At 37.1% G+C, this 21805-nt stretch overlaps 1 protein-coding gene across 16 annotated transcripts in view; it reads right to left on the reverse strand.

The window, feature by feature from the left end:
• Nucleotides 1-2676: 2676 nt before the first annotated feature.
• osbp2b (oxysterol binding protein 2b) overlaps nucleotides 2677-21805 on the reverse strand; it is a 142362-nt gene continuing 123233 nt past the window's right edge. For 5 of the 16 annotated variants that reach the window (XR_015490362.1, XR_015490360.1, XR_015490358.1 and 2 more), the window contains 11 exons: nucleotides 21009-21132; nucleotides 18639-18705; nucleotides 16944-17096; nucleotides 13573-13824; nucleotides 10809-10924; nucleotides 10548-10651; nucleotides 8232-8327; nucleotides 7866-8050; nucleotides 5095-5315; nucleotides 4060-4301; nucleotides 2677-3764 (listed from right to left, as the gene is read on the reverse strand). Coding sequence is in view for 5 of the 16 variants with exons in the window: in XM_087252258.1 (XP_087108384.1) it covers nucleotides 4159-4301; nucleotides 5095-5315; nucleotides 7866-8050; nucleotides 8232-8327; nucleotides 10548-10651; nucleotides 10809-10929; nucleotides 13579-13824; nucleotides 16944-17096; nucleotides 18639-18705; nucleotides 21009-21132 (1460 nt within the window). In the remaining 11 variants the exon portion in view is untranslated. Of the gene's footprint in view, nucleotides 4302-5094; nucleotides 5316-7865; nucleotides 8051-8231; nucleotides 8328-10547; nucleotides 10652-10808; nucleotides 10930-13572; nucleotides 13825-16943; nucleotides 17097-18638; nucleotides 18706-21008; nucleotides 21133-21805 lie in introns of all 16 variants that reach the window. The other 11 variants (XR_015490361.1, XR_015490359.1, XR_015490357.1 and 8 more) reach the window with 4 other exon arrangements.

Genomic DNA, 21805 nt, shown 5'->3' on the forward strand with positions numbered 1-21805 from the left:
GTTTTAGTGATTAACCGTCACAGATTTGGTCTCTTTTGCCTCTTCTGAATTGATTTTTAACTCTTGACTTTAATGTGAGACGTTTGGGTGTGAGGATTCATTGTGAGCCACTGAAGTCATTCCAGTTTCAGGATTCATTTTCCCTCTTTTTTAAATTTTATTTATTAACAGCGCTCGTTATTTTGATTTTGTTCTGTTGTTTGAGGAGTCTGTGCTTTAGGTGACTTACATTCCAAAGTTTGCATATGAGCTCTTTGTTTAACATTACACAATAAAAAGCTGAACCTGAGAAGAATGTTTGAATCTCTTACCCCTGGTCCATTTTCAAGCACCCCTATATTACATGCATACAGTTGAAGACAAAATGATCTCTTCTGTTGAAGATTTCCCAAGTGCTGTTTAACACCGTTACTGTCACAGAATTTCCTATAATCTGCTTCTTAAGTCTAATGTCACGTAGACATGGGACGATAACTGTTTTCAAGATATACAGCGGTTTGGAAAAATCAAGGCTTTAAAACCGCCAACATTTTCTGCTACACCGTTCCTAAGGTGTGTGTAAGATTTCCGTTTCTCAGATCAGAGTTGAAATCCTCAAAGCTGCCTGTTCAATCTTCAGATCATTGTGTCAGTCGTGCACATCAGAAAAGCAGTTTCTCATTCCTTTGAACAGGTTGCAAATGCTTTTGTACATCCACACAAATGATTATGTGCAATTCTCTGATGTTTCCTACATTATCAGTTGCTGATGTCATGTTGATCATAATGTATCATTTTGGTCTCCATTGAATAGTTTCACCCCCACAACATTTATTCGTTTGTTCAAGTCTTGACATGCAAAATGGCTGAACAAGTCATAATATTTAGTCATGATGCTTTTTCCTGTACATTTTCAATAGACTTTTTTTCTAAATCTATCTAGAATTGGTACATTTCTCCCAGGTGAATCTTGACTTTTTCTAATGAAGGTGCATCTCGAAGCGGATTGTCCTATGTTCACGTTTGTTTTGCTTTTTCTTTGTGCTATGCAGTGCAGTATTTTCCTTTCTGTATCACAACAACTTCTCTTGTCTTTCTACAAACTACAGTGCAATTAGAAAAAAAAAAAAGAGAGAGAAACGTTTGCCAGTAGTTTACATCAATAAATTCCTCCAGCGCACACCCTTATTTTGAAATCATGACTAAGTAATTTGTCATCCCTACACAATGGTGCAAGGATTTGTCATTCTGATGCCACTGACATGTACGTTGACAGAAATGTAGTTCAGAGTAGGATTTTGAGCAGGAGACTGAGTTTCGCAGGTGTTTTGCTATTTGTATGCGTGGTTTTAAGAAATCAAAAGTTAAAAACAAAGAACTTTTCAAATTAAAAATTTAAATCTTGTACAATAACACTGACAAATAATGCACATTTGATCAATCTTACAGAAGTGTCCACATTTTAATATTAGCAGTATTGAATTTAACACATTTTATTTGAAGTCTTTAAACGGGGTTTGAAGATTACTCTGTGTAAGTGAAATGCTACACAAAGTCCTTGAACGTCCATGAATTGGCTGTTCGTAGAAGCGTGAGAACCCTGTTTAAATTAAACACAATTCTTCATATTAAAATCATATATGTAGTTAAACATCTTCACATTTTTTGGCAACTGAAGAAAAGTTAAAACCTGTTTTATGTTTATATAGTCTATTACATAGACTGAATAGTCATGCGACTGACTCGTGTGTTTGGCTGTAAAATCACATCTACAGATATAAACAGCCGCAGGTCGGATTTTCTGCCACAGAAGAAATCCTCATTCATTCATTTTGATTGTACCAAAACCCTTTTACTGCCTGCTACCAAATGAATGACCATATTTTGACTTTTAATGAAGGACTGTTTTAAATAATGGTTTACACTACACAGCATTGTTGGTTTACAAAAAAAATACACTTGATTTTGGTTTTATTTGAGAAAAAAAAAAAAGAAAACATGTTGAATGAGAATTGGAATTTTTTTTATGGCATACTTCAACAAATAAAGGTGATTTAGTATTTAAATGATTAGTTTAATTAATAAAAAAATAATAAATTGGTCGTATACTTCATAGTATAGGTATTAATTCCTTTTATTATAAACCAACCTATCAATCATTTGGTAGAGGTAAATATTTTCTAAATTATGGGATGTGATGGAACAAAACAATTTGAGTGTGTTAACTAGTGACATTAGGAGTTAAGAAATTCAATCATGGTTTTCTTATTGCAGCAGTTAAAGGGTATTTTTGCTAATATTTCAGTCATTTTTTACTGACAGTATCATTTAGATTTAGTTTTTATTTTATTGTGAATTTCTTCATTTTATTTTAGTTGCCTAAACCGTTTCAACCAATAGTTTTTGTTTACTAAAATAATGGTGTGAGGACACCCTGAAAGTAAAAAGATTGTCAATCTGCAAGTTATGAAATAGAGGTTTAGGCTTTTTAAAACATAAAACAAATCATCTCTCCCCCTTCATTCGACATCAAAACAGTCCTAAAACATGCATACAGACATAAAAAGTGCCTGCCGGTATGCGACGTCAGTGTGTTTTAATAGAAAAGACATTTATATCATACATGGACCGCTTGTCAAGAGCAAAGCTTGGACTAGCTGATGTGTTTTGGATTAAAGAGGCATTTACAAGTAAACATTTTGGTTAAAATTCTGATTTTTACCAAACCACAGCATTTATTAGGATGGCATAGCATCATTACTTTTGTTTCCTTTAAAATAAGAAGTATATGGTTATCACAAAATACATATGGTGGCGTGAGTGCAAAATAAGACTTCTACATTCTTGACAGCAATCGGGAATAAGGTGAGAACTGATCTCCAGCGATGTCACGTCTGAACCCACAGCTTTGAGAACAAGAATTGCTTCAAAAGAATTAGCAAAATGACAACATTTCCTTTTTTGTCCCTCCTGAGTCCTGATGATCATTTTTAACCACGTAACAAATTTGTACTAATCTCATGTGTTGGTACAGGGGCTCTCAAATTACCAAGTCAAAAAATGATGACAATATACAATGTGCTTCTCGTCCCAGCAGCCCTTTCCTTCAGGGCATGTTTTAAACCACTATATCGCTACTACTGCTAATAAATACAAGCACTTTATAAACACACCATCAGTTTGCTTGTGTTGTATCACACGTTGCATTATGAATGGAAAATAGTTTGCCGTGTTCTCTGAGAGAAGCCGGCGGATGACTTGTTTACTTTTATTGGTTGATCGTTCGCTCATTCATTAAGTATCCTGATTGTACAAAAAAACTATTTTAATTGCATTGATATGCATCGTACTGTGGCAGTCACAGTAACATGGACATGACCACAGGGGGCTCTACTGAGTCAATGCAGGAAGCAGTTAATTAATGTGCATGACGATCTGTGGATCTAAAAATAGGTTTGTCTGAAGCTCATTGGTGAACCGAAGAACGAGATCATTCCTGTCTAATTATCTATGCAAAGTGGGTGAAGCCAGGAAGAACGTCTGTAGCTGGGTGTCCAATAAAAGAGTACGATCATGTTCCTCTGACATAGGCAAATATTCAATCTTCCTTTGCCCAAATATGGTATTTTTGCTGATATGAAGCAAAGCTGAACAATCAGATCATTGAGTAGTTGAGTGTCCTCTCCTTTATATGCCAGTTTCTTCATGTGTTGTCCAGCAGGGGGCGGCGAGGAGCATATTTGATATGATCTCATTAGAAACAAGACTCCGTCTCGTGTGCGTCACTGTAAGAGATGCAGGGAAAGTGCATACGTGAAGGGGTTGTTCTGAATAAAAAGAACCTGATTCACTTTGGAAGATAATCTAGGGCGGCACTTGGCTAGAAGAGTTCAGCTGCGCATTTCTCACACTCTCACACACACACACACACACAATCATCACTGAGGTGAAAACATTTTTCAGAGTCTGTTCAATAGTTGGGCAAAGGTATATGTCATTGGGCTGCAATTGCACACTCACGCTAAATACACACACTCTCTATCTCTATCTAAGAGATTCAAAGAGTGGAGGTGTTCACACCTTGCCTCCACTTTCTCTGCGCCCCTGACGAATCTGTGTAGAAGATTTATTCCTCAGTTGTTTCTGTGAGTCTGCAGAGTCAGTCAAGTGTCTGTGTGTTCAGAAGATCTCTGGACACATACTCCAGTCCTGTCGATCTTTGGCCTCCCAGTATCCCCCCTTATAAACGAAGATGTTCTCTCCCGTCATTTCATCCGTCGTCTGGTGGAACCACAGTGGTTTATACCCCTCAAAGTCTTCTCCTGGAACACAAAACAACAGTTCATCTGTTTTCACAGGTAATAAACAACAGAGGAACAGCCGAAAGACTGGCTGACACTGTACCACTTCAAAAACAAATCTTTAATGACTGGAGCTTGTTAGACTGACCACTGTTACACTGTAGGATCTCATTATTGTCATAATGTCAGGCTGAACAACAATCTAGATGTGCCAAACACAGACATATGCAAGACTCAGCAGTGTTCATTTCGGTAAAGTGAGAAAACGAACGTGCACACACACAAAAAAAAACTGCATTCGCCTCTCTTCCAGATGTGACATTTATAAATAGCAAATGATCTTGAAATTGTGGGCAGCTGACGACTGTTCGATCTCATGAACAACACCTAATTATTATTAGCATTCTCATATAAAAGAGCACATGCCAATATACTCATTTCTGAGGTAGAGGCTCATGTAGGGACACTTATTTAGTCTATCCTAGAGGGATTTGCAAAATAAAAAAAAACTAAAAATTACATTTCATATTATGATCACTGGTTTAAAAAACAAAAACATGGATTGGTATTAGGACTTTCTTAATATATACAGTTTACAGTTTACTTTGGAGGGCAAATATAATCACAACGGCTAATAATTGTCTGTTGGTGAACATGCCAATACAACAATCAAAGACCACAGATTTTAGTCTAGGATTATAGGAATCTTTTAAGTTTAAAAAATTAGTCTCAGACAACCAACTCATGGGCAAAATCATTCAGTGTCAGTCAGGCTTAAGATCAGCCTAGAGATTTTAGCATCTCCTGGGCTCACCTTCATCAATGGCCCTGGAGGCCTCAGCTTCTCTCCTCCTCCTCACGGCTCTCTGTTTTTCCTCCAGCCTCTGCTTCTCCGCGTTGGCCTCATCCCAGCGTCCCGCTTCCATTAGCCGCTGGTCCGGCCTCAGCCTGCTGTCCGTTATGCTCACACCATCCTCCTCCTCGTTCAGGGTCAAAGCCAGAGAAGAGAAATAATACATGTTCTCTGCATTTTCTCTAGACAACAAGAAGAGAAGAAAGAACTGAATAAAACAAGTGATAAAAATATCACAGAAAATTCTACAATTCATTGTACAAATACTCCAGATAGTTCAGGTCTGTCAGTAATAGTAACAGTAGCAGTTTAAAAGCCAAATAGTGCCTAACCACCTACTTGCATACCAAACTAACTAAATATGAAGCACATCAAAGGCGACAAAGCTCCATGACACACCTGCCGACTACATAATCATTAAGGACCAATGGTAGCTCAAAGGAGTTGAGGAACGAAAAAAAGATCCTCAAAAGGTTTGCTTTGATGGGCTGTTTCAAATTGCCGAAACAAACTCAAAAGGCAAGGCAAACTGCATTTATAGAGCACAATTTTATACAACCGTTGTTGACTCAAAGTGCTTTACAATGAAATAAAATATTTGAGAAAATAAAATAAAACCTGTATTAAAAAATGTAAGAAAAGGAAATATTTATGTAATACTAAAATACAGATAAGAAATTACATGTATGAGTCACTCAAAGGCAAGGAAGTAAAAATAAGTCTTTAAGTTAGATTTAAAAGTATCCAAGGATAGAGAAATCCTGATGTTCAACGTGAGACTGTTCCAGAGCCTTGGGGTCGCAACACAGAAAACTCGATCACCTTTTGATTGGCAGCGAGACCAAGGGATCGACAGAAGAAACGGATCATGGGACCTTAATGGTCTACAAGCTGTATATGGCCTAATAAGCTCACTGACATAAACCAGGGCAGAATCGTGCAAAGCTATATATGTGAAAAGAAGCATTATTAAATTAACTCTGAATTTTAGAGGAAGCCAGTGCAATGAGGCGAGGACAGGGGAGATGTGATCTCTTTTCCTAATTCCTGTTATTAATTTGGCAGCTGCATTCTGGACCAACTGTAACCGAGAGAGTGTTGACAGAGTAGACCAATGTACGAGGAGTTGCAGTAGTCTAACCGAGAGGAAATAGGAACTTCGTTGTTGCCAATTTTGATTCTTAGTAGAACCTTTACCGGGGGCGGTAGTTTGTTTGTAGTCAGTAGTGTAGTAGTAGTGGTTAGTAGCAGTCTGGTACCATAGGTCCTTTGTTCTCCAGGTAGTTTGATGGTTGGTAATGAGTTTGGTCAGTAGTTAGTTCAGTAAATATAGGCCCCGGTATTCTTCAAACTACAGTAAGTTGTTTTTTGTCCTTCATTTGTGGGCAAAAATAAGTTTGAAAATGTAGAGGGAAATGATATACTGTCTGCGAACCTACTTCTCCTCATGCAGCAGTAAGTGGGGTTTTAAATGTTCTAAGAAAGAGCAGTTTTATAAACATGACTATGAACTGTGAGAAAATGAAGCACTTCAACAGCCACAGAGCTCCATGACTCACTCGCTGACTGCTCATCATGGACCAATGGTAGCTTAAAGGAGTTGAGGAACGAAAGGAACTACCCCAAAAGGTTTGCTTTGGTGGGCTGTTTCAAATTGCCGAAATAAACTCAAAAAGAACTTTGTGGTCAATTTTAAATCTTAGTAGACCTTTACCGAGGTCAGTAGTTTGTTTGTAGTCAGTAGCGTAGTGTAGTAGAAGTGTTTAGTAGCAGTCTGGTACCATAGGTACATAGTACTGCAAGTTGACTGTTGGTATCGAGTTTGGTCAGTAGTAAGTTCTGCAAATAAAAGGCCCTAGTGCACTTTAAACTAAGTTGTTTTTTGTTCTTCATTTGAGGGCAAAAAGAAGTTTGAAAAGGTTGAGTAAACGATATACTGTTTCCAAACCCCCCGAACCTACTACTACTAAGTGGGGGTTTTAAATGTGCCCCACTGCTTGAGTGTACTGGTAAACACAACAACAACGGTAGCTGAGAGAGAACAATTTCACAAACATAACTATGAACTGCGAGAATACGAAGCATGTCAAAGCGACATAGCTCCATGACTCACCAACCAATTGCATAATCATCATGGACCAATGGAAGTCCAAAGCTGAGGAACGAAAATGAACTACGCCAAAAGGGTTGCTTTGGTGGGCTGTTTCAAATTGCCGAAGCGAGATCAAAAAGAACTTTGTTGTGGCCATATATGATTCGAAATCACATAATTTTTAAAATTTGAAGTATACCGAGGCCCTAATTCACTACTTGCTTGCTCTGAACTGAAAACTCTTAGACAAAATTTGGTAGGCCTCTGAACATATATGGTTAGTTTACTAATAAGTTTGATCAGTAGTTCTCCTGTTAGGTAGGTGGATAAGTAGTTAATCCTGCAAGTAATTCATTCTGTCAGAAAGAAGTCTTTTAGGCAGATATTTAGTTTTGCAAGTAGATAGGATCTTACATTATTAACAGATTACCATACTAACCATTCTAAATCAACTAATTTCAGACTCAGTTTGGTAAGGAATGCCTTATTACTTTAGTTTAAGTAGTTATTTTCGAAGGTGGTCAGAAAGGAGGTTAGCTTTTGCTAGTTCAGTCTGTCAGTAGTGAGTCTGGGAGAAAGGTAGTTCTACAAGCAGGTTTTTGAGTGTCATCATGACTGATATTTGATGGGAGTGTCTTACGGTAGAGGGTATTTCTTCCACAGCAGTTTGGGTGAGAGGGTCTGATAGACGGTCTTCTGCTTTCCCTCAGAGCTGCTGCTTCCTCTGCTGCTCTGCACAATCTTGGCGCTCTCCATCTTCTCATCCCATGTGCCTGACAGGATGTAGTTTGCCTGACCATCACTGTCCATCACCACCCCTGTGACCTTACAGTGGAAGAACAAGGAGAACAAGGGTAACAAGCTCTAAGGCTGAACTACAGAAGCATAAGGACAGAGCACGATGGAAAGATGGTTTAGCTGGCTCTTATCTGCTCGCAGTATTATGTGAACGATTACAGGAAATGGTCTGGGAAAAGGTACAGGGAAAACCGTCCTAAAAAGGTACCTTTCGTGGGACTTCCCTTGAAAAGTAACTGTAGGGAGAGAACTTGAGCTGACAGGTCTCTTTGGTCCTGTGGTTGACTATATCAATATCTCCTGACTGAAACAAAGAAACAAGAAAGACTTGGTATTAAATCAATAGTTCTCAAAATCAAGTTATAAGAGATTATTATTATTATCAGTTTTTGTCATAATAGGAAAAGTTTCTCGAAGCTTAAAAACAAAACATTTAAAGAGCCCATTTGATGCCCTTTCAGATATTATATTTCATAGAGTTTGTAATGTAGCGAAAACAAACAACACTGCTGACTTGTTCAAGAAGTTGAGAGTAATTCAGTTTACCTCTAACATACTTGTCTGTGGCTGTCCTCAAACAATGTCTACTTTGACTAAACATTAAATTGTTGCTTCACCCACAGATTTTTTCAATTGTCAAAGTCCTTTGTTTATCTTCAGGACACAAACTAGGATATTTTAAATGAAATCTGAGAGCTCTCTCATCCTTCACAGTCAACAACGGTCCAGAGATGTTAAAAATGTCTTTTACAGTTTTTTTTAATCACAACTGTTCTTGGAGCTTTATCTGATTACAGTTAAACCACTGAAGTCACATGGAATATTTTTGGTTCTTTTTTTTGTGGGCTTTAAACATCTCTGGATTGTTGCTGTCTAAGGAGGGTCCAAGAGCAAAGATATCTTCATTTGTGTTCTGAAGATGAATGATGGTCGTCGGGGATTGAAACGACACGAGAGTGAGTGATTAATAATAAAATAATTCTTTAAACCAAGGGTGCCCAAACTCAGTCCTGAAGGGCCGATGTCTGCAAAGTTTAGTTCCAACCCCAATCAGACGCACCTGGGCTAGGTAATCAAGCTCTTACTAGGGCTGTTTCTCAATTCCAAGAACACTGAGAAGGGACTTGTCTTGCGTTCATGTGAAGACCGGTCTTGCCAGGTTACCTCGGAAGAACAAACTCAGGAGACTGCGAGAACTGAGAATACCTCCTGTGAGAAATGAGATGCTGCGTTCTTCCTGATAGTCACATGACCTTCATGCATTTTTAACGTAAAAGTTTTTAAACATTACAGCATTTACACAATCATTTATTTCTTTCCCCCTTTTCAATATACATAACAGGCATAAAAACCTTAAAAATATACGTTGTACCGAAAAAAAAACAAATATGAATACGAATTTCAGCAAATAAACACCCTTACTGTGTTGATGCTTTTATTAAGATTTTCATGGTAATGTTTACTTTCACTTCTTTAGGGAAACTCCTGAGATAAATAAGTTCAATCTCTGAACTTTGATAATAAATCTATAAAAATGCTGTGCCCACCTCTTTTATTCATTCACAATGACTTCAGGAACTTCTCGAGCTAGTTCGGTGCTCAAGTCTGCATCGGTGCATCATTGATATCAAGAACACATTTGGGAACTTTGACGCATCCTTCGTTCTTGTGGTCTAGAGTTTTAACTGATCTTTGGCGGTTGATGATGAGGTTACATTAGGACACAAGATCGCTGAAAAACGCTGAACACATTTTGACAAACAGCCCAGGCTAGGTTTTGAGTCAATTTTGGAGCTAAAATCAGCAGGACATTGGTCCTACAGGACCATGTTTGGGCACCCCTGCTTTAAACGCCACAGTAGATGAAACCTGAGTTTGGACTATCACTAACATATATATTGTGCTGACATGTACTTATTACTTCAGTACTATCATCTTCATTCAGATTTCATAACATTGATTCACTTGAGAAAAATGGAAAACCACCTAAACAAAGATAGAAATCTTTAAAAAAAAGCATCCTAAATTCACAGCTAATGCTGTTGCACAAATTTCTTTATCCCTATTTTTATACGTTTAGTATATGTTGAGTCTTTTTAGATTCAGAAACGGCCATCACAAAAAAAGACAAAAAAAAAAAAAATACTTAAAATGATAAGATAATGTCTTAAGGTACTGTGTTCTTATTGATTTTTCAAGCCTTTGAATGATTAAAAAACTACAGGAATGTATCTGTCAATCAGACAGGATGTTATATTAATTCCTTACTTTGTAATTATAAGGTTCTATCTGCGTTCTGAATGATTTTGAGATATTGCGCTTCAAAGTTTTGCATTCCATATAGCAAACAGTATGTGTGTAACATTTGCTTTTTTCAATAAAAATCTTAAAATGTAAACAACTTATAAAAACATCCCATAATGTAAATAAGTTGTCATTTAATAAGAATATGTCAATAACTCAGTTTTGACTACTTTATAGGCCTAATTCTAAGTTGACGATTTAGTAATATCAGAAGTTGAACCTGATCAATCCACAGTTTGCCCACGATGATGTTGTGCACGGTGGAGGTGACTTTACGCCACACGTAGTGGTTTCCACTTGCATGAAACTGCAGGTGTATCGCACCTGGATAAACAGAGAAAATCGGCGTATTTGTTTGTGTCTGATCCTGTGAGAGCAGATTACCATACAACATCAATGAATTCTCTGAATGACAACAAACTAAATCAGAATGAAGTGTGTGATTTTCCTGAACGTTTGTATGAAGCACAGTGAGACTCACCCAGAGGCATGATGGAGAGGTATTTGCCACGAAATTTGCTAGCGATTGTGATTTCCTGCCACAGGGACCAGCCTCGCTGTGACACCACATGATGAGCGGCCGCTGGCGGATGATGACTGACCTGACAAATACATGGCAGAGCAATATAAAACACACCACTGGACGGCGCTCTCACTCTATTTATTCACACTCATGTTGTCCTTCTGTGGGTAATACTGTCACCTTCAACGGTCATTACCCTCCACAAACTAACCATGCATGAAAAGCTCCAATGATGGTTGAGTGCCTGAAAAATCTGCGTTGTAGTGCTGCAAACACTGTTGGCTCACTAACAGAAAAATGGCTTTATTTATAATTCAGCCCCACATCGTTAAATAATTGTTGCTAAATTAGACAATGTAAATGCCATTCCCATGATCAATGCTAAAAGATGGCAGATTTCATATCACACACATTAACATTCAACATTTATTTTGAGGAGTTTGTTTTTCCTCCACAAAAATGTACAGTTGAAGGCAAAATTATTAGCCCTTCTGTGAAATTGTATTTATTTTTAATATTATTTCCCAAGTGATTAATAATAGAACAAATTTTAGATTGGACAAGAGTGGTTTGCTCAGTAACCATAGACTTAGTTTACCTAAGTTGTGTCATAAAACTTGTCATAAAAAGCTACAGGCTGAATACTGGTACCTTACTAAATAAATATTAGCCTTATCCATCATGACAAAGACAAGACAATTATTAGAAACTAGAAATGTTAAAGTTATTAGTTAAAGATATTAGTAAATTATACCGTTATGGTTACTAATAAGCTTAACTTTTCTGAATTTGATTGTAATGCAATAATGTGCACCTTCTGTAAAGATGCTTTGAAACAACAAAGCAAATACTATACAAATACTCTTGGAAAAAAGTAGTTACTAAAACTATTATGTTTAAAAAGGTGTTAAAAAATCTCAGTTTGATATATTTGAAAAAGAATATTAATGTCAGTGGAGTCTTCAATTGTATACTTGTATTCAGCAAGAACAAATAGGCTTGTGGAATGAATGTGTTAAACGCAATAGATCTACATCACATTTCAGACAGAGGATTACTTGTACATTCAGCTATGAAAAAATGCAACATTTTCAGGTTAGCTGGATTTATTAGCTATGGAGTAATTTTGCAAATTTTTATTTTTTTTATTGTTTATTGCAAAAAATATATTGTTTTTTCCTTTCTTTTCTTTTTCATTTCGTCAGGAATTTCCAGAATTAAACAAAGGAAATTTAACTCAAACACAGCTATAAATCAAGAAAAAACAGGGCTGCACGATATCTGATATTGTGATATTTTATTTTTCTCTGATTAATATTGCAATATGATTGATGGACAAGATGGTCTATTTGACAGTTTTCTGGCAAGTCTTGTTGGTTTTTAGGTACAGAAATGGCTGAATCACAATGCAAAAAAAGCTTGCTTTGTCTCGTTTTTAGTCCAAATATCAAAAAAATCTTAGATCAAGTAAAAAAATTTTTTTGCTTTCAACTTCAGAAGAAATAAATGAAAAATTGGAGATTTTTCTGAAAACAAGCAACATTATCTGCCGATGGTCAAAATTTTTAGCCCCTTCAAGCTATATATCTTTTTGATAATCTACAGAACAAACCATCGCTTTACATTAACTTGCCTAACTAGCCTAACCTGCCTAGTTAACCTAATTAATAATTCAGGGGGGCTAATAATACATATATATAATTAACAAATAAATTGTTAAAAAATCATACAATGTGATTTGTGGATTTTTATTTTTAGATTCTGTCTCTCACAGTGGAAATGCACCTATGCTGAAGATTTTAGAGCCCTCCATGATTTCTAAGTACAGCTGAAGTCAGAATTATTAGCCACCCTTTGAATTTTTAATTTTTCCCAAATGATGTTAAACAGAGCAAGGAAATGTTTCACAGTATGTCTGATAATATTTTTTTTTCTGGAGAAAGTCTTATTTGTTTTATTTCGGCTAGAATAAATGTACAGTAGTTTTGAATTTTTTAAAAACCATTTCAAGGTCAATATTATTAGCCCCTTTAAGCTATATTTTTTTCGATAGTCTACAGAACAAACCATCGTTATACATGAACTTGCTTAATTACACTAACCTGCCTAGTTAACCTAAATTAACCTAGTTTAGCCTTTAAATGTCACTTTAAGCTGTCTAGAAATGTCTTGAATATATCTAGTCAAATATTATTTACTTTCATCATGAAAAAGATAAAATAAATCAGTTATCAGAAATGAGTTATTAAAACTATTATGTTTAGAAATGTGTTGGAAAAATCTTCTCTCCATTAAACAGAAATTGGGAAAATAAATAAAAAGGGCAGCTAATAATTCAGGGAGGCTAATAAGACTTTTTTATATAGTCAACTGTTTATATACAAATATATTAGGGCTGCACAAGTGCAATTGTCACATCGCTAGATATAAAGATAAAGCAAAATAATGTAGTGTGTGATTTGATGTGTGCTTAATTAGACTAAATTAATTATTTATATTAGATTTACATTTAATTGCTTAAATAATTTTTTTATTGGCAATGCTAATATATGTACTGTATCTGTATAACTTTCTATTTATTCTAATGCAGTCTTGTTTAGAATAAGAGATATTACCCTTACATTAAAAATGTACCATACTCTTGAAGGATAATGTACTGACGAAGCCTGCCAGACTGAGCTGAATGCCAATAGATACACTCCAGACATCTGGACTCTTTCACACTGACCTGTTCACAGAGGGAACGGTAGCCGAATTCTTCCAGTCGGTCAAGTTCATAGGTCTCTCCTAGGAGAGGGTTGAAGGGCTTGGCCGTCCGGTGCACTGTGGTGGAGTATGAGGACACAGAGAAGGCAGCGACCAGACACATCTGCTCCAAAGAGTTTTCACAGCGGGCCGCTTTATCCAGCAGCTCATGATACTCCAGATCCTCCGTCAAACGCTGCAGCATGGACAGAGGCTCGTTGAAGTTCACCTGCACACACACACACACAGGAAGAGAGACGCAATTCACTTTCTTTTACAACTTACTGTTAGGCATAGGCCGGTATAAGATTCTGACAGTGTGATAACTTTGGATAAAAATGTCACGGTGTAATGCTGGGTATAAAATGTCTGGGTATAAAAAAATAAAATAAATATATTTAAAAAATACAATATATTTTATAATGAGAGAAATTCATAATATTTTGTTACAGTAAACATGTCAGGCTGTATAATTCAATTGAAATCTTTCTTTCTTTTTGACTTCTGCTGTCTATATTAGTTTTAAAAGCCCTGTTTCTTTACAATTTAAAACAGCATTGGATATCTTTTCTGCTGGAGATACTGTAGTCCTAAACAAAATCTTAAATATACCATAGGAACGGTATGGCAGAAAATGTTGGCGGTTTTACAACCTTGATTTTTCTAAACTGGGTATACCTTGAAAACAGTTATCGCCCCATATCTACTTACTGTTCAGTATATGAGAATACTACTGTGCTAAATGTTTGTTTTTTATTGAAAAGTTCAGAATCTACATATTTTTTTTTTTTATTAAAATATAGGGTACTGCATGTTACTATGTTATAATAAGTAATGGTTAAAATATGAATGCCTCTGAGATCATAATTGTTTACATCCAGAAAGCATTTAATGGAGAACAATCTACAATTCCTTCTCTTACGAGGTCAATGTTAGGTCATATTTCAAGTTATCTTAACATGAGTAAACAAACATTTTTGTAAACAAATACCTTCAGAAGCCTCATTCAAAGCAACATTATAACATTACAACAAAGCAACATTTCCTACTCAATTTTGACTGCTGTAACATTCAGAAATGTAAGCTATAATCTTTCATCGTGGCTCACTCATTTCTGTTCTTTAAGTTTGACTGCTGCTTTGTACACACAATAAATGGTTAATATAAAAGTGAATTAGTTATTAAGTAAAACACTGCATCTACAGTATAATCACAACTAAAATGACTCAAAATATTGAATGGTAAAGATTACATAATTTCTTAAAAAAGTATTTCACCCAAAAATAAAAACTCATTATTTCATCATGATTATGATGACAATCATGGTGCTCCAATAACCCGAGACCATTTTCAGAACCAAAATCAACATATTTTCGAAGAAAAATGAGAGCGATCTCATCCTACAGTTCATAGACAGCGCCAGTCCCAAGATGTTCAAGATCCAAAAACACCATCAAAATATTCCATGTGACTTCAGAGGATCAACTGTAATCATATGAAGCTTCAAGAACACTTTCATGCACCGAAAATGGTAAAAGATGGCTTTGTTCGCCAATAACTTCTCTCCTGTAAACGGTCAGGTGGCCTGTTTACAACGGTTAATACAACATATTGCCATTAGTCAGCAGAACAACACTAAAAAACAAGCATCGTATTTCTTAAAGTAAATGCTCACCCTGATATGACACATTATTTTATTTATTTTATTTTTTCACATTTGTTGGCATGCAAAAGTGTTCTTTGAGCTTCATATAAGCTGTGTCTCATTTCCGAGGCTGCATCCTCCAAAGGATGCAGACTTCAAAGGCAGGTCCTTCGAAGACCACACAGGCCGAACCGAGCGTTTTGAAATGAGACGATCTAGCCTACAGAGGATGGATCTCGTCACCAGGCAGCCGTAACAACTGCTGTTAATAAGGGGTAATAAAATCTGAAGGCAAAACAAGGTTTACAAAAGCTGGATATATGTTTCCTTTGATCCATACCTGTACACATAAACGGTCTGTAAAATCACTCTTTAGTAAGACATGTCATACATTTTTGTGAAGTTTCTCAAACTAATTTCGAGAGGAGCACGTGATAGGATTGACTACAGCTGATACCTATCACTAATCACTAACTAGCCAATCGGATCACTCTAAATTCAATATAAATATCCAGCCTAAACTTCAATCCTCATCTTCGTTTTGGAAACCCCCCCCCATCCATCCCTTCTCCCTCCTCCTCAGTTTGGGCGACTCGGTGGCTAGCACTGATGCCCCACAGCAAGGAGGTCATTGGTTCAACACTAGCTGAGCCAATCGATACTCTCTGTGCGGAGTTTGCATGTTCTCCCCGTGTTCGCGTGGGTTTTCCCTGGGTACTCCGGTTTCCTCCCACACTCAAAAACTATGCAACAAAAGTTAAAGTCACAAGCACTTACTACAAATTAGCACAACTAGTGATCTATTTTGGGAAGCTATCGAGAACTACCTGATCTTATATGCCTCCAAATGCTTATTGACCAGGCGGGAGTCTTGGGCTCATCTATCACCGAGCTCAGGCTTCTCTCCCGGGACAGCATGCCAAACTAGCTTAAATAGTCAAGCATTATCTAAGTGTGAACTCTTAAATGTTTATTTAACATGTTTACATATCCACATAAAATAAACCTTATTCATACATTTAAACCGGAGTTTTCTTTTAAAAGCATCCTGCCATTATCAGCACGCAATGAATCTTGGGACATTCGAGGCCACAAGTTCCACCGGTTGTGTACTTCATTACATGGGAAACGAAGGACGCATTTGGAGGCTCCGTTTGAAGGAGTCTTCGAATTTTTTAGAAATGAGACAGCCTTAGTCGCGCCACAATAACGCAGCGCCCTTCGAATGCATACTTCGGAGGATGCACCCTCTGAAATGAGACACAGCTATAATTACAGTTGAACCACATGGAATGGAATTCTGGACTTTGAACGTCTTGGGACCCTTGTTTTATATGGAGGGTCAGAGAGCTCTCAGATTTCATCTAAAATATCCTAATTTGTGTTCAAAATATGAACAAAGATCTCAGGAGATTAAAACAACATGTAAGTAGTTTAATAACAGAATTATAATTATTAGGTGAAAAAAAAATCAAGTGTTCACAAATTGTTCTCTCATTTTGATCTCCTCTATACTTTAGAAGTAATGGGCTGTTTTCTATCATGATTTTCACCAGTTGTATTTCTGACAGAATTGAAGTGCTCATAATGCTTCCAACATTATGAAGCAGAAATGGATTTGCAGATTTCAATTTCCTAAATATTTAACTTTTTTTTTTTTACACACACATTTTAATAAAAATTAACCTGTGGATGTGACTTACAGGCATTGGGATCTTGGAGAGCTCTTTCCCAATGCAGTTCTTCATGATGCTCCACAGATTGAGGGAATAGTTGGGTTTCTCTGAGATCCGGGATCGCCTCTTCCTGCGAGGCTGCAGCTCTTTCCCTGAAAAGTCATTACTGCTCACAGAACACTAAAAAAGACAGAGAGAGAGAGAGCCGAGAGTGTTTGTATTAAAAAATGAAACATCTGAAATATGTAATGTGTTTGTGCTGAAAGACATTATTTGAAGGGCCCGACTGCCCTTGAGGAACGCAACACATAAACATTGACAGCTGACTGACGCTCCGTCTGTCTCGGAAACTGAGTCACCGAGAGAGACATGAAACAAGACCAGCAGATATCAGTTAATTAAGAGTCGCTTAATTGAGATGAACAACAGCTGTGATGAACACAGACCGCCTGAGGAAACATTCACAGTCACACAGAGCTTACTGGATCCTTACACCACATCAGATGCAGCTCCGAAAGTCTGAGGTCACTAATAAAAATGTTTCTATTTAACATTAGTTCAATAATTATAGTAATAATAATGAATCACAAACATACAGTTAAAGACAAAACGATTAACCCTTCGATTATGATTAACACTTAATACACATTTTAATTCATCCATTCATTTTCCATTCAGTGGACATTCGGCTTAGTCCCTTTATTAATCAGGGGTCGCCACAGCGGAATGAACCACCAACTTATCCAGCATATGTTTTACACAGCAGATGCACATCCAGCTGCAACCCATCACTGAGAAACACCAATACACTCTTGCATTCACACACATACACTGCGGCCAATTTAGCTTACCCAATTCACCTATAGCGCATGTCTTTGGATTGTGGGGGAAACCGGAGCACCATGAAAACATTTCTTATAATTTTGTCTTCAGCATATCTGAATACACCCCTCACAAATCTCTCATTTAAACTAATATTTTCTATAGGATGCTTTACAATATTATATTTGTGCATATACATTAGATTAGTCAGTACTAAAGCCAAATCTGGAGCTTATCTAACAAAATAACTTACAATTATTGTCCAAAAACTAGTGCACCCAAATTAATATGTTAGGGAAAAATATTATACATACTATAAAAAAAAAGCGAAAAAAAAAGCGGAAAAAAAAAATATATATATATATAGTTGCTTTTGATCTTCGCTTTTTTTAATATATATATATATATAAACACACACACACACACGCACGCACGCACGCACGCACGCACACACACACACACACACACATGTATCAATGTATTAAATGTATAATCTTTCTATTTTCAAAGATGTTCTGTGATCTGTTCAATAAATCAATTTTTTTAATCCACCAAAAAATATCTATATTTAGTAAGAAATAGATAAAAATATTTTTTTTTTCAAAATGAGTTATACCCATTTAATCTGAACAGAATTTTTTTCTTTTCTTTTTTCACCTCCGATTCTTCATAAAAGCATAAAATGGCACTTTATTATTCCAGTTTCATTTTGAGTTAAAGTGTCACCAACACCTTCAATGGCCTGAGAAATTGACAGCAATTAAAAGTTTTTAGGTGTGTTACGCCTTTCAAATGAGATTTACAGTACACTGCTTTTCTTCAGAATATATGATTATTGTTTTGACTGATTATCGATTATTGTTTTTTACTGTATATGATCCTGTTTTATGTGCCACTCACATTGTCATCCTGGTTCCAGTCACTGGGCTGTCCTCCACTAGCACCGCTGAGATTACTCTGAGAACGCCTGAACAGACAACATAGACAGCGCTTAGAGGATCACATGCAGACAAATAAGTAAACACAAGTGTCACATTGTTTGATTTATTTGGCAAAAATCATATCTTAGAAGATGCCGTGTTAGCAGATGTTTTCCTCTATTATTTAATATAATAAAATAAACGAATAGAAAATAAATCAAGATAAAAAAAGATAACCACACATAATATCAACCCAGGCTCATTTTGAAAATGTACCGCTATATGCATACGTATACGCTATAAAATAAAAAAAAATATATATATATTTTTTGGTGAATCTGCCAGAGGCAGCTGTGTACAGTTTTTAGGATCTCAAATTTCTCTCGCGAGTGCCATTGAAGCCTGCTGTTCGTAAATCCAGCAGAGGTTGCTGTCGACTGACTGACTAGACTGACCGATCGACTGATCCACTCTCCTCTTTCCCTAAAACAAACCAATAGTGTTGCCAAAAGCACCGTTTGGCCCGCTCATCCACTTCCCTAAACCTAATCGACGGTTTAAAAATCAATCCAGAAAAAGAAAAGCCCTGGGGCCTAAAAACCGCATGTCTAGCAGGTATATAAGGTTTCCATACCATGCAGTTGACCAGCCAAACATTAAATCGTAATTTGCAGCGATCGCCGGTTTTCCCAATGTAATCAGAGCGATCCACTGCACTCACAGTGCTATAAAGGCACCATCTGAAGATGAATTTGCATACATGAATCGGAAACATTTCCATTCAATAAATGTGCAAATAATATGTGATGCTCATATGCGCTTAACATAATACACAGATTTATTAATGATTTCTACTTGTCTTCCTCGTGATGAAGAGTAGGCAAAATCTGATATGTAGTGCGGGAAAGAGGAGGCAGGGAGGGGTTTTGCGCTCGCGTACATGCGCTCAGTTTCACATTAAGTCGGATGTACAAAAAGAATATGCGTGTGTTTCATACATCTGAACTTACTTTACTGCGTACACACATTTACAGCTTTGTTTGCACGCAATGCTTTAATATGAATTCAACGCAAGTCTTCGTACACGAGGCCCCTGATCATCTGATTTTTCACCACATTCTCACCCTGTCATTTACTTGTTTATTTAGTTTTTTTTGTCTTCTTTTTTGTTTTACCACTTTCTGGAACCGATCTTCACAAGACCCTGTCGTCATGGTCAACTCCTCTCTGGGTCTCAAGTCTGCCGACGTACATGGCAAGCTAACTGGACAAACTGGTAACAGCAGGAAAGCTGTCCATACAAAGGTAACCGCCCTGTAGCGCTTGCTTTTAAAGATGAAATGCAGCCATACGTACTTCTGGCTACATAATTTGCAATCTCTAGAAATGTGTATAGAGCTACGTTTTCAAAATGAGCCTGCGTTGCAACATACCTGACTGCATGAATCCACTTAAAAGACATGCATATCAAATTTTCTAAGGCTACGTTCACACAAAACTATTCATAACCGCACATTTTAAAGAAACAACATTTAAAGAATAATCTTTTGCCTCCAAAGCACTAGTAATTGTCACCATAAGCACTAATAATGTTATTAAAATACAGCAGTCTGGCTGAAGATATTTTCATTTTAACATATTGATGTTATGTTGATCTAGGTGTTCTCACACACCCTGCTCATATAGTTTAGCTACAAAAGTTCAAACTTTCCAACACAACAGAAGCTCAAACAAGACCCACAAATTATGCATTGCTCTCCAGTGGACAAAATGAATGAATTGAAGTCTCAGAATTAGTGGAAAGGTACTTTCAGAAATGTATTGATAATTCCTGGATGCTGGCATTCGATTCAAACTATGCATTTTCTCATAACCCTTTCTCTCAGCCACGACTTAAACGAATGCCGCCTGTACTCGCTTACACATTTAGTCTAGATCTGTGTGGCTCCCATGGGAATCGTGTGGGAATGCAGACCTCTAGATCAGTGTCATCATCCTCTAGTCACGTGTTAGCAAAAGCACCTGGCAGAACAACACTTAAAGGGATAATTCAAACAAAAAATAAAACCTTGCCAGATTACTTGTAAGAGGACTGGATGCAGACGTGGTGCAGTGCAATCTGGGCTGCATCCAATGCTTTTTAATGGGCTCAGCTAACCCCACACCTAACCCAACCCCTCACAGTGACGTCACTAGCTCCATTTGAGTGCATTGTGTCTGACATTGCATTGCTAAGTAATGCAATCTCAGCTTGCATCATAAAGGCTGCATCCAGATACTATTTGGATTACTTAGCCTCTTGTTGCTGAAAAACATCTATATGATTTTTTGGGGGTGGAATGAGGCTGACCTGTGTTGAGAGGGGTCCGTGGCAGTCACTGTTATAAAGGCAGGTGAGTCCTCCATGGCATCAAAATACTCTGTATCCTCATCTTCATCACTCGCTTCCTCTTTCCTGGGCCTTTCACTCACTCCTGTACAAGCACAACAAGACAAGGACAGAGTTACAGAGTTACAGGCATCACCGTATCACATGTGCCATGTTGGGTAAGGTATTTGAATTACTAGTTACATAAATAAAATTGTGAGGCGACATGGTGGGTCAGTGGTTTGCACTGTCGTCTCACAGCAAAAAGGTCGCTGGTTTGAGTCCCGGCTGGACCAGTTGCCATTTCTGTGTGGAGTGTACATGTTCTCCCCCTGTTGGCGTGGGTTTTCTCTGGGTACTCGATGTTAATATTAGGTTAGATTTAGGTCATGAGATCAGGTGACCAAAATTCAATGTCTAAGGACAATGTTATTTTGACGTCCAATAATGATGTGAAGTTACATTGAATATTTGGTTGATTTTCGGTTGTGTTGGAAAGTGACCAAATTTCAACGTCTGATAGATGTCATGGTGATAACGTCCACACAACGTCAAGGTGTAACATGATTAGGTGCTGATATTTGATTGATTTTCGGTTGGTCATTGGACATTGGAGTCGGCCTGATGTTGGGTTCTGGCATCAACCTGATTTTCATTTCCAAACAAAATCCAACGTCCCCACGACATTGGGGTACAACATTAATATGATATCAAGTTGACGTCTTGTGCTCGCAGGGCAAAAACACGCTGTATACAGTAGTTGGATTGAATAAACTAAA

The sequence above is a fragment of the Danio rerio genome, chromosome 5, assembly GCF_052040795.2.
Source record: "Danio rerio strain M-AB ecotype USA chromosome 5, GRCz13ab, whole genome shotgun sequence".
Taxonomy (NCBI): Eukaryota; Metazoa; Chordata; class Actinopteri; order Cypriniformes; family Danionidae; genus Danio; species Danio rerio.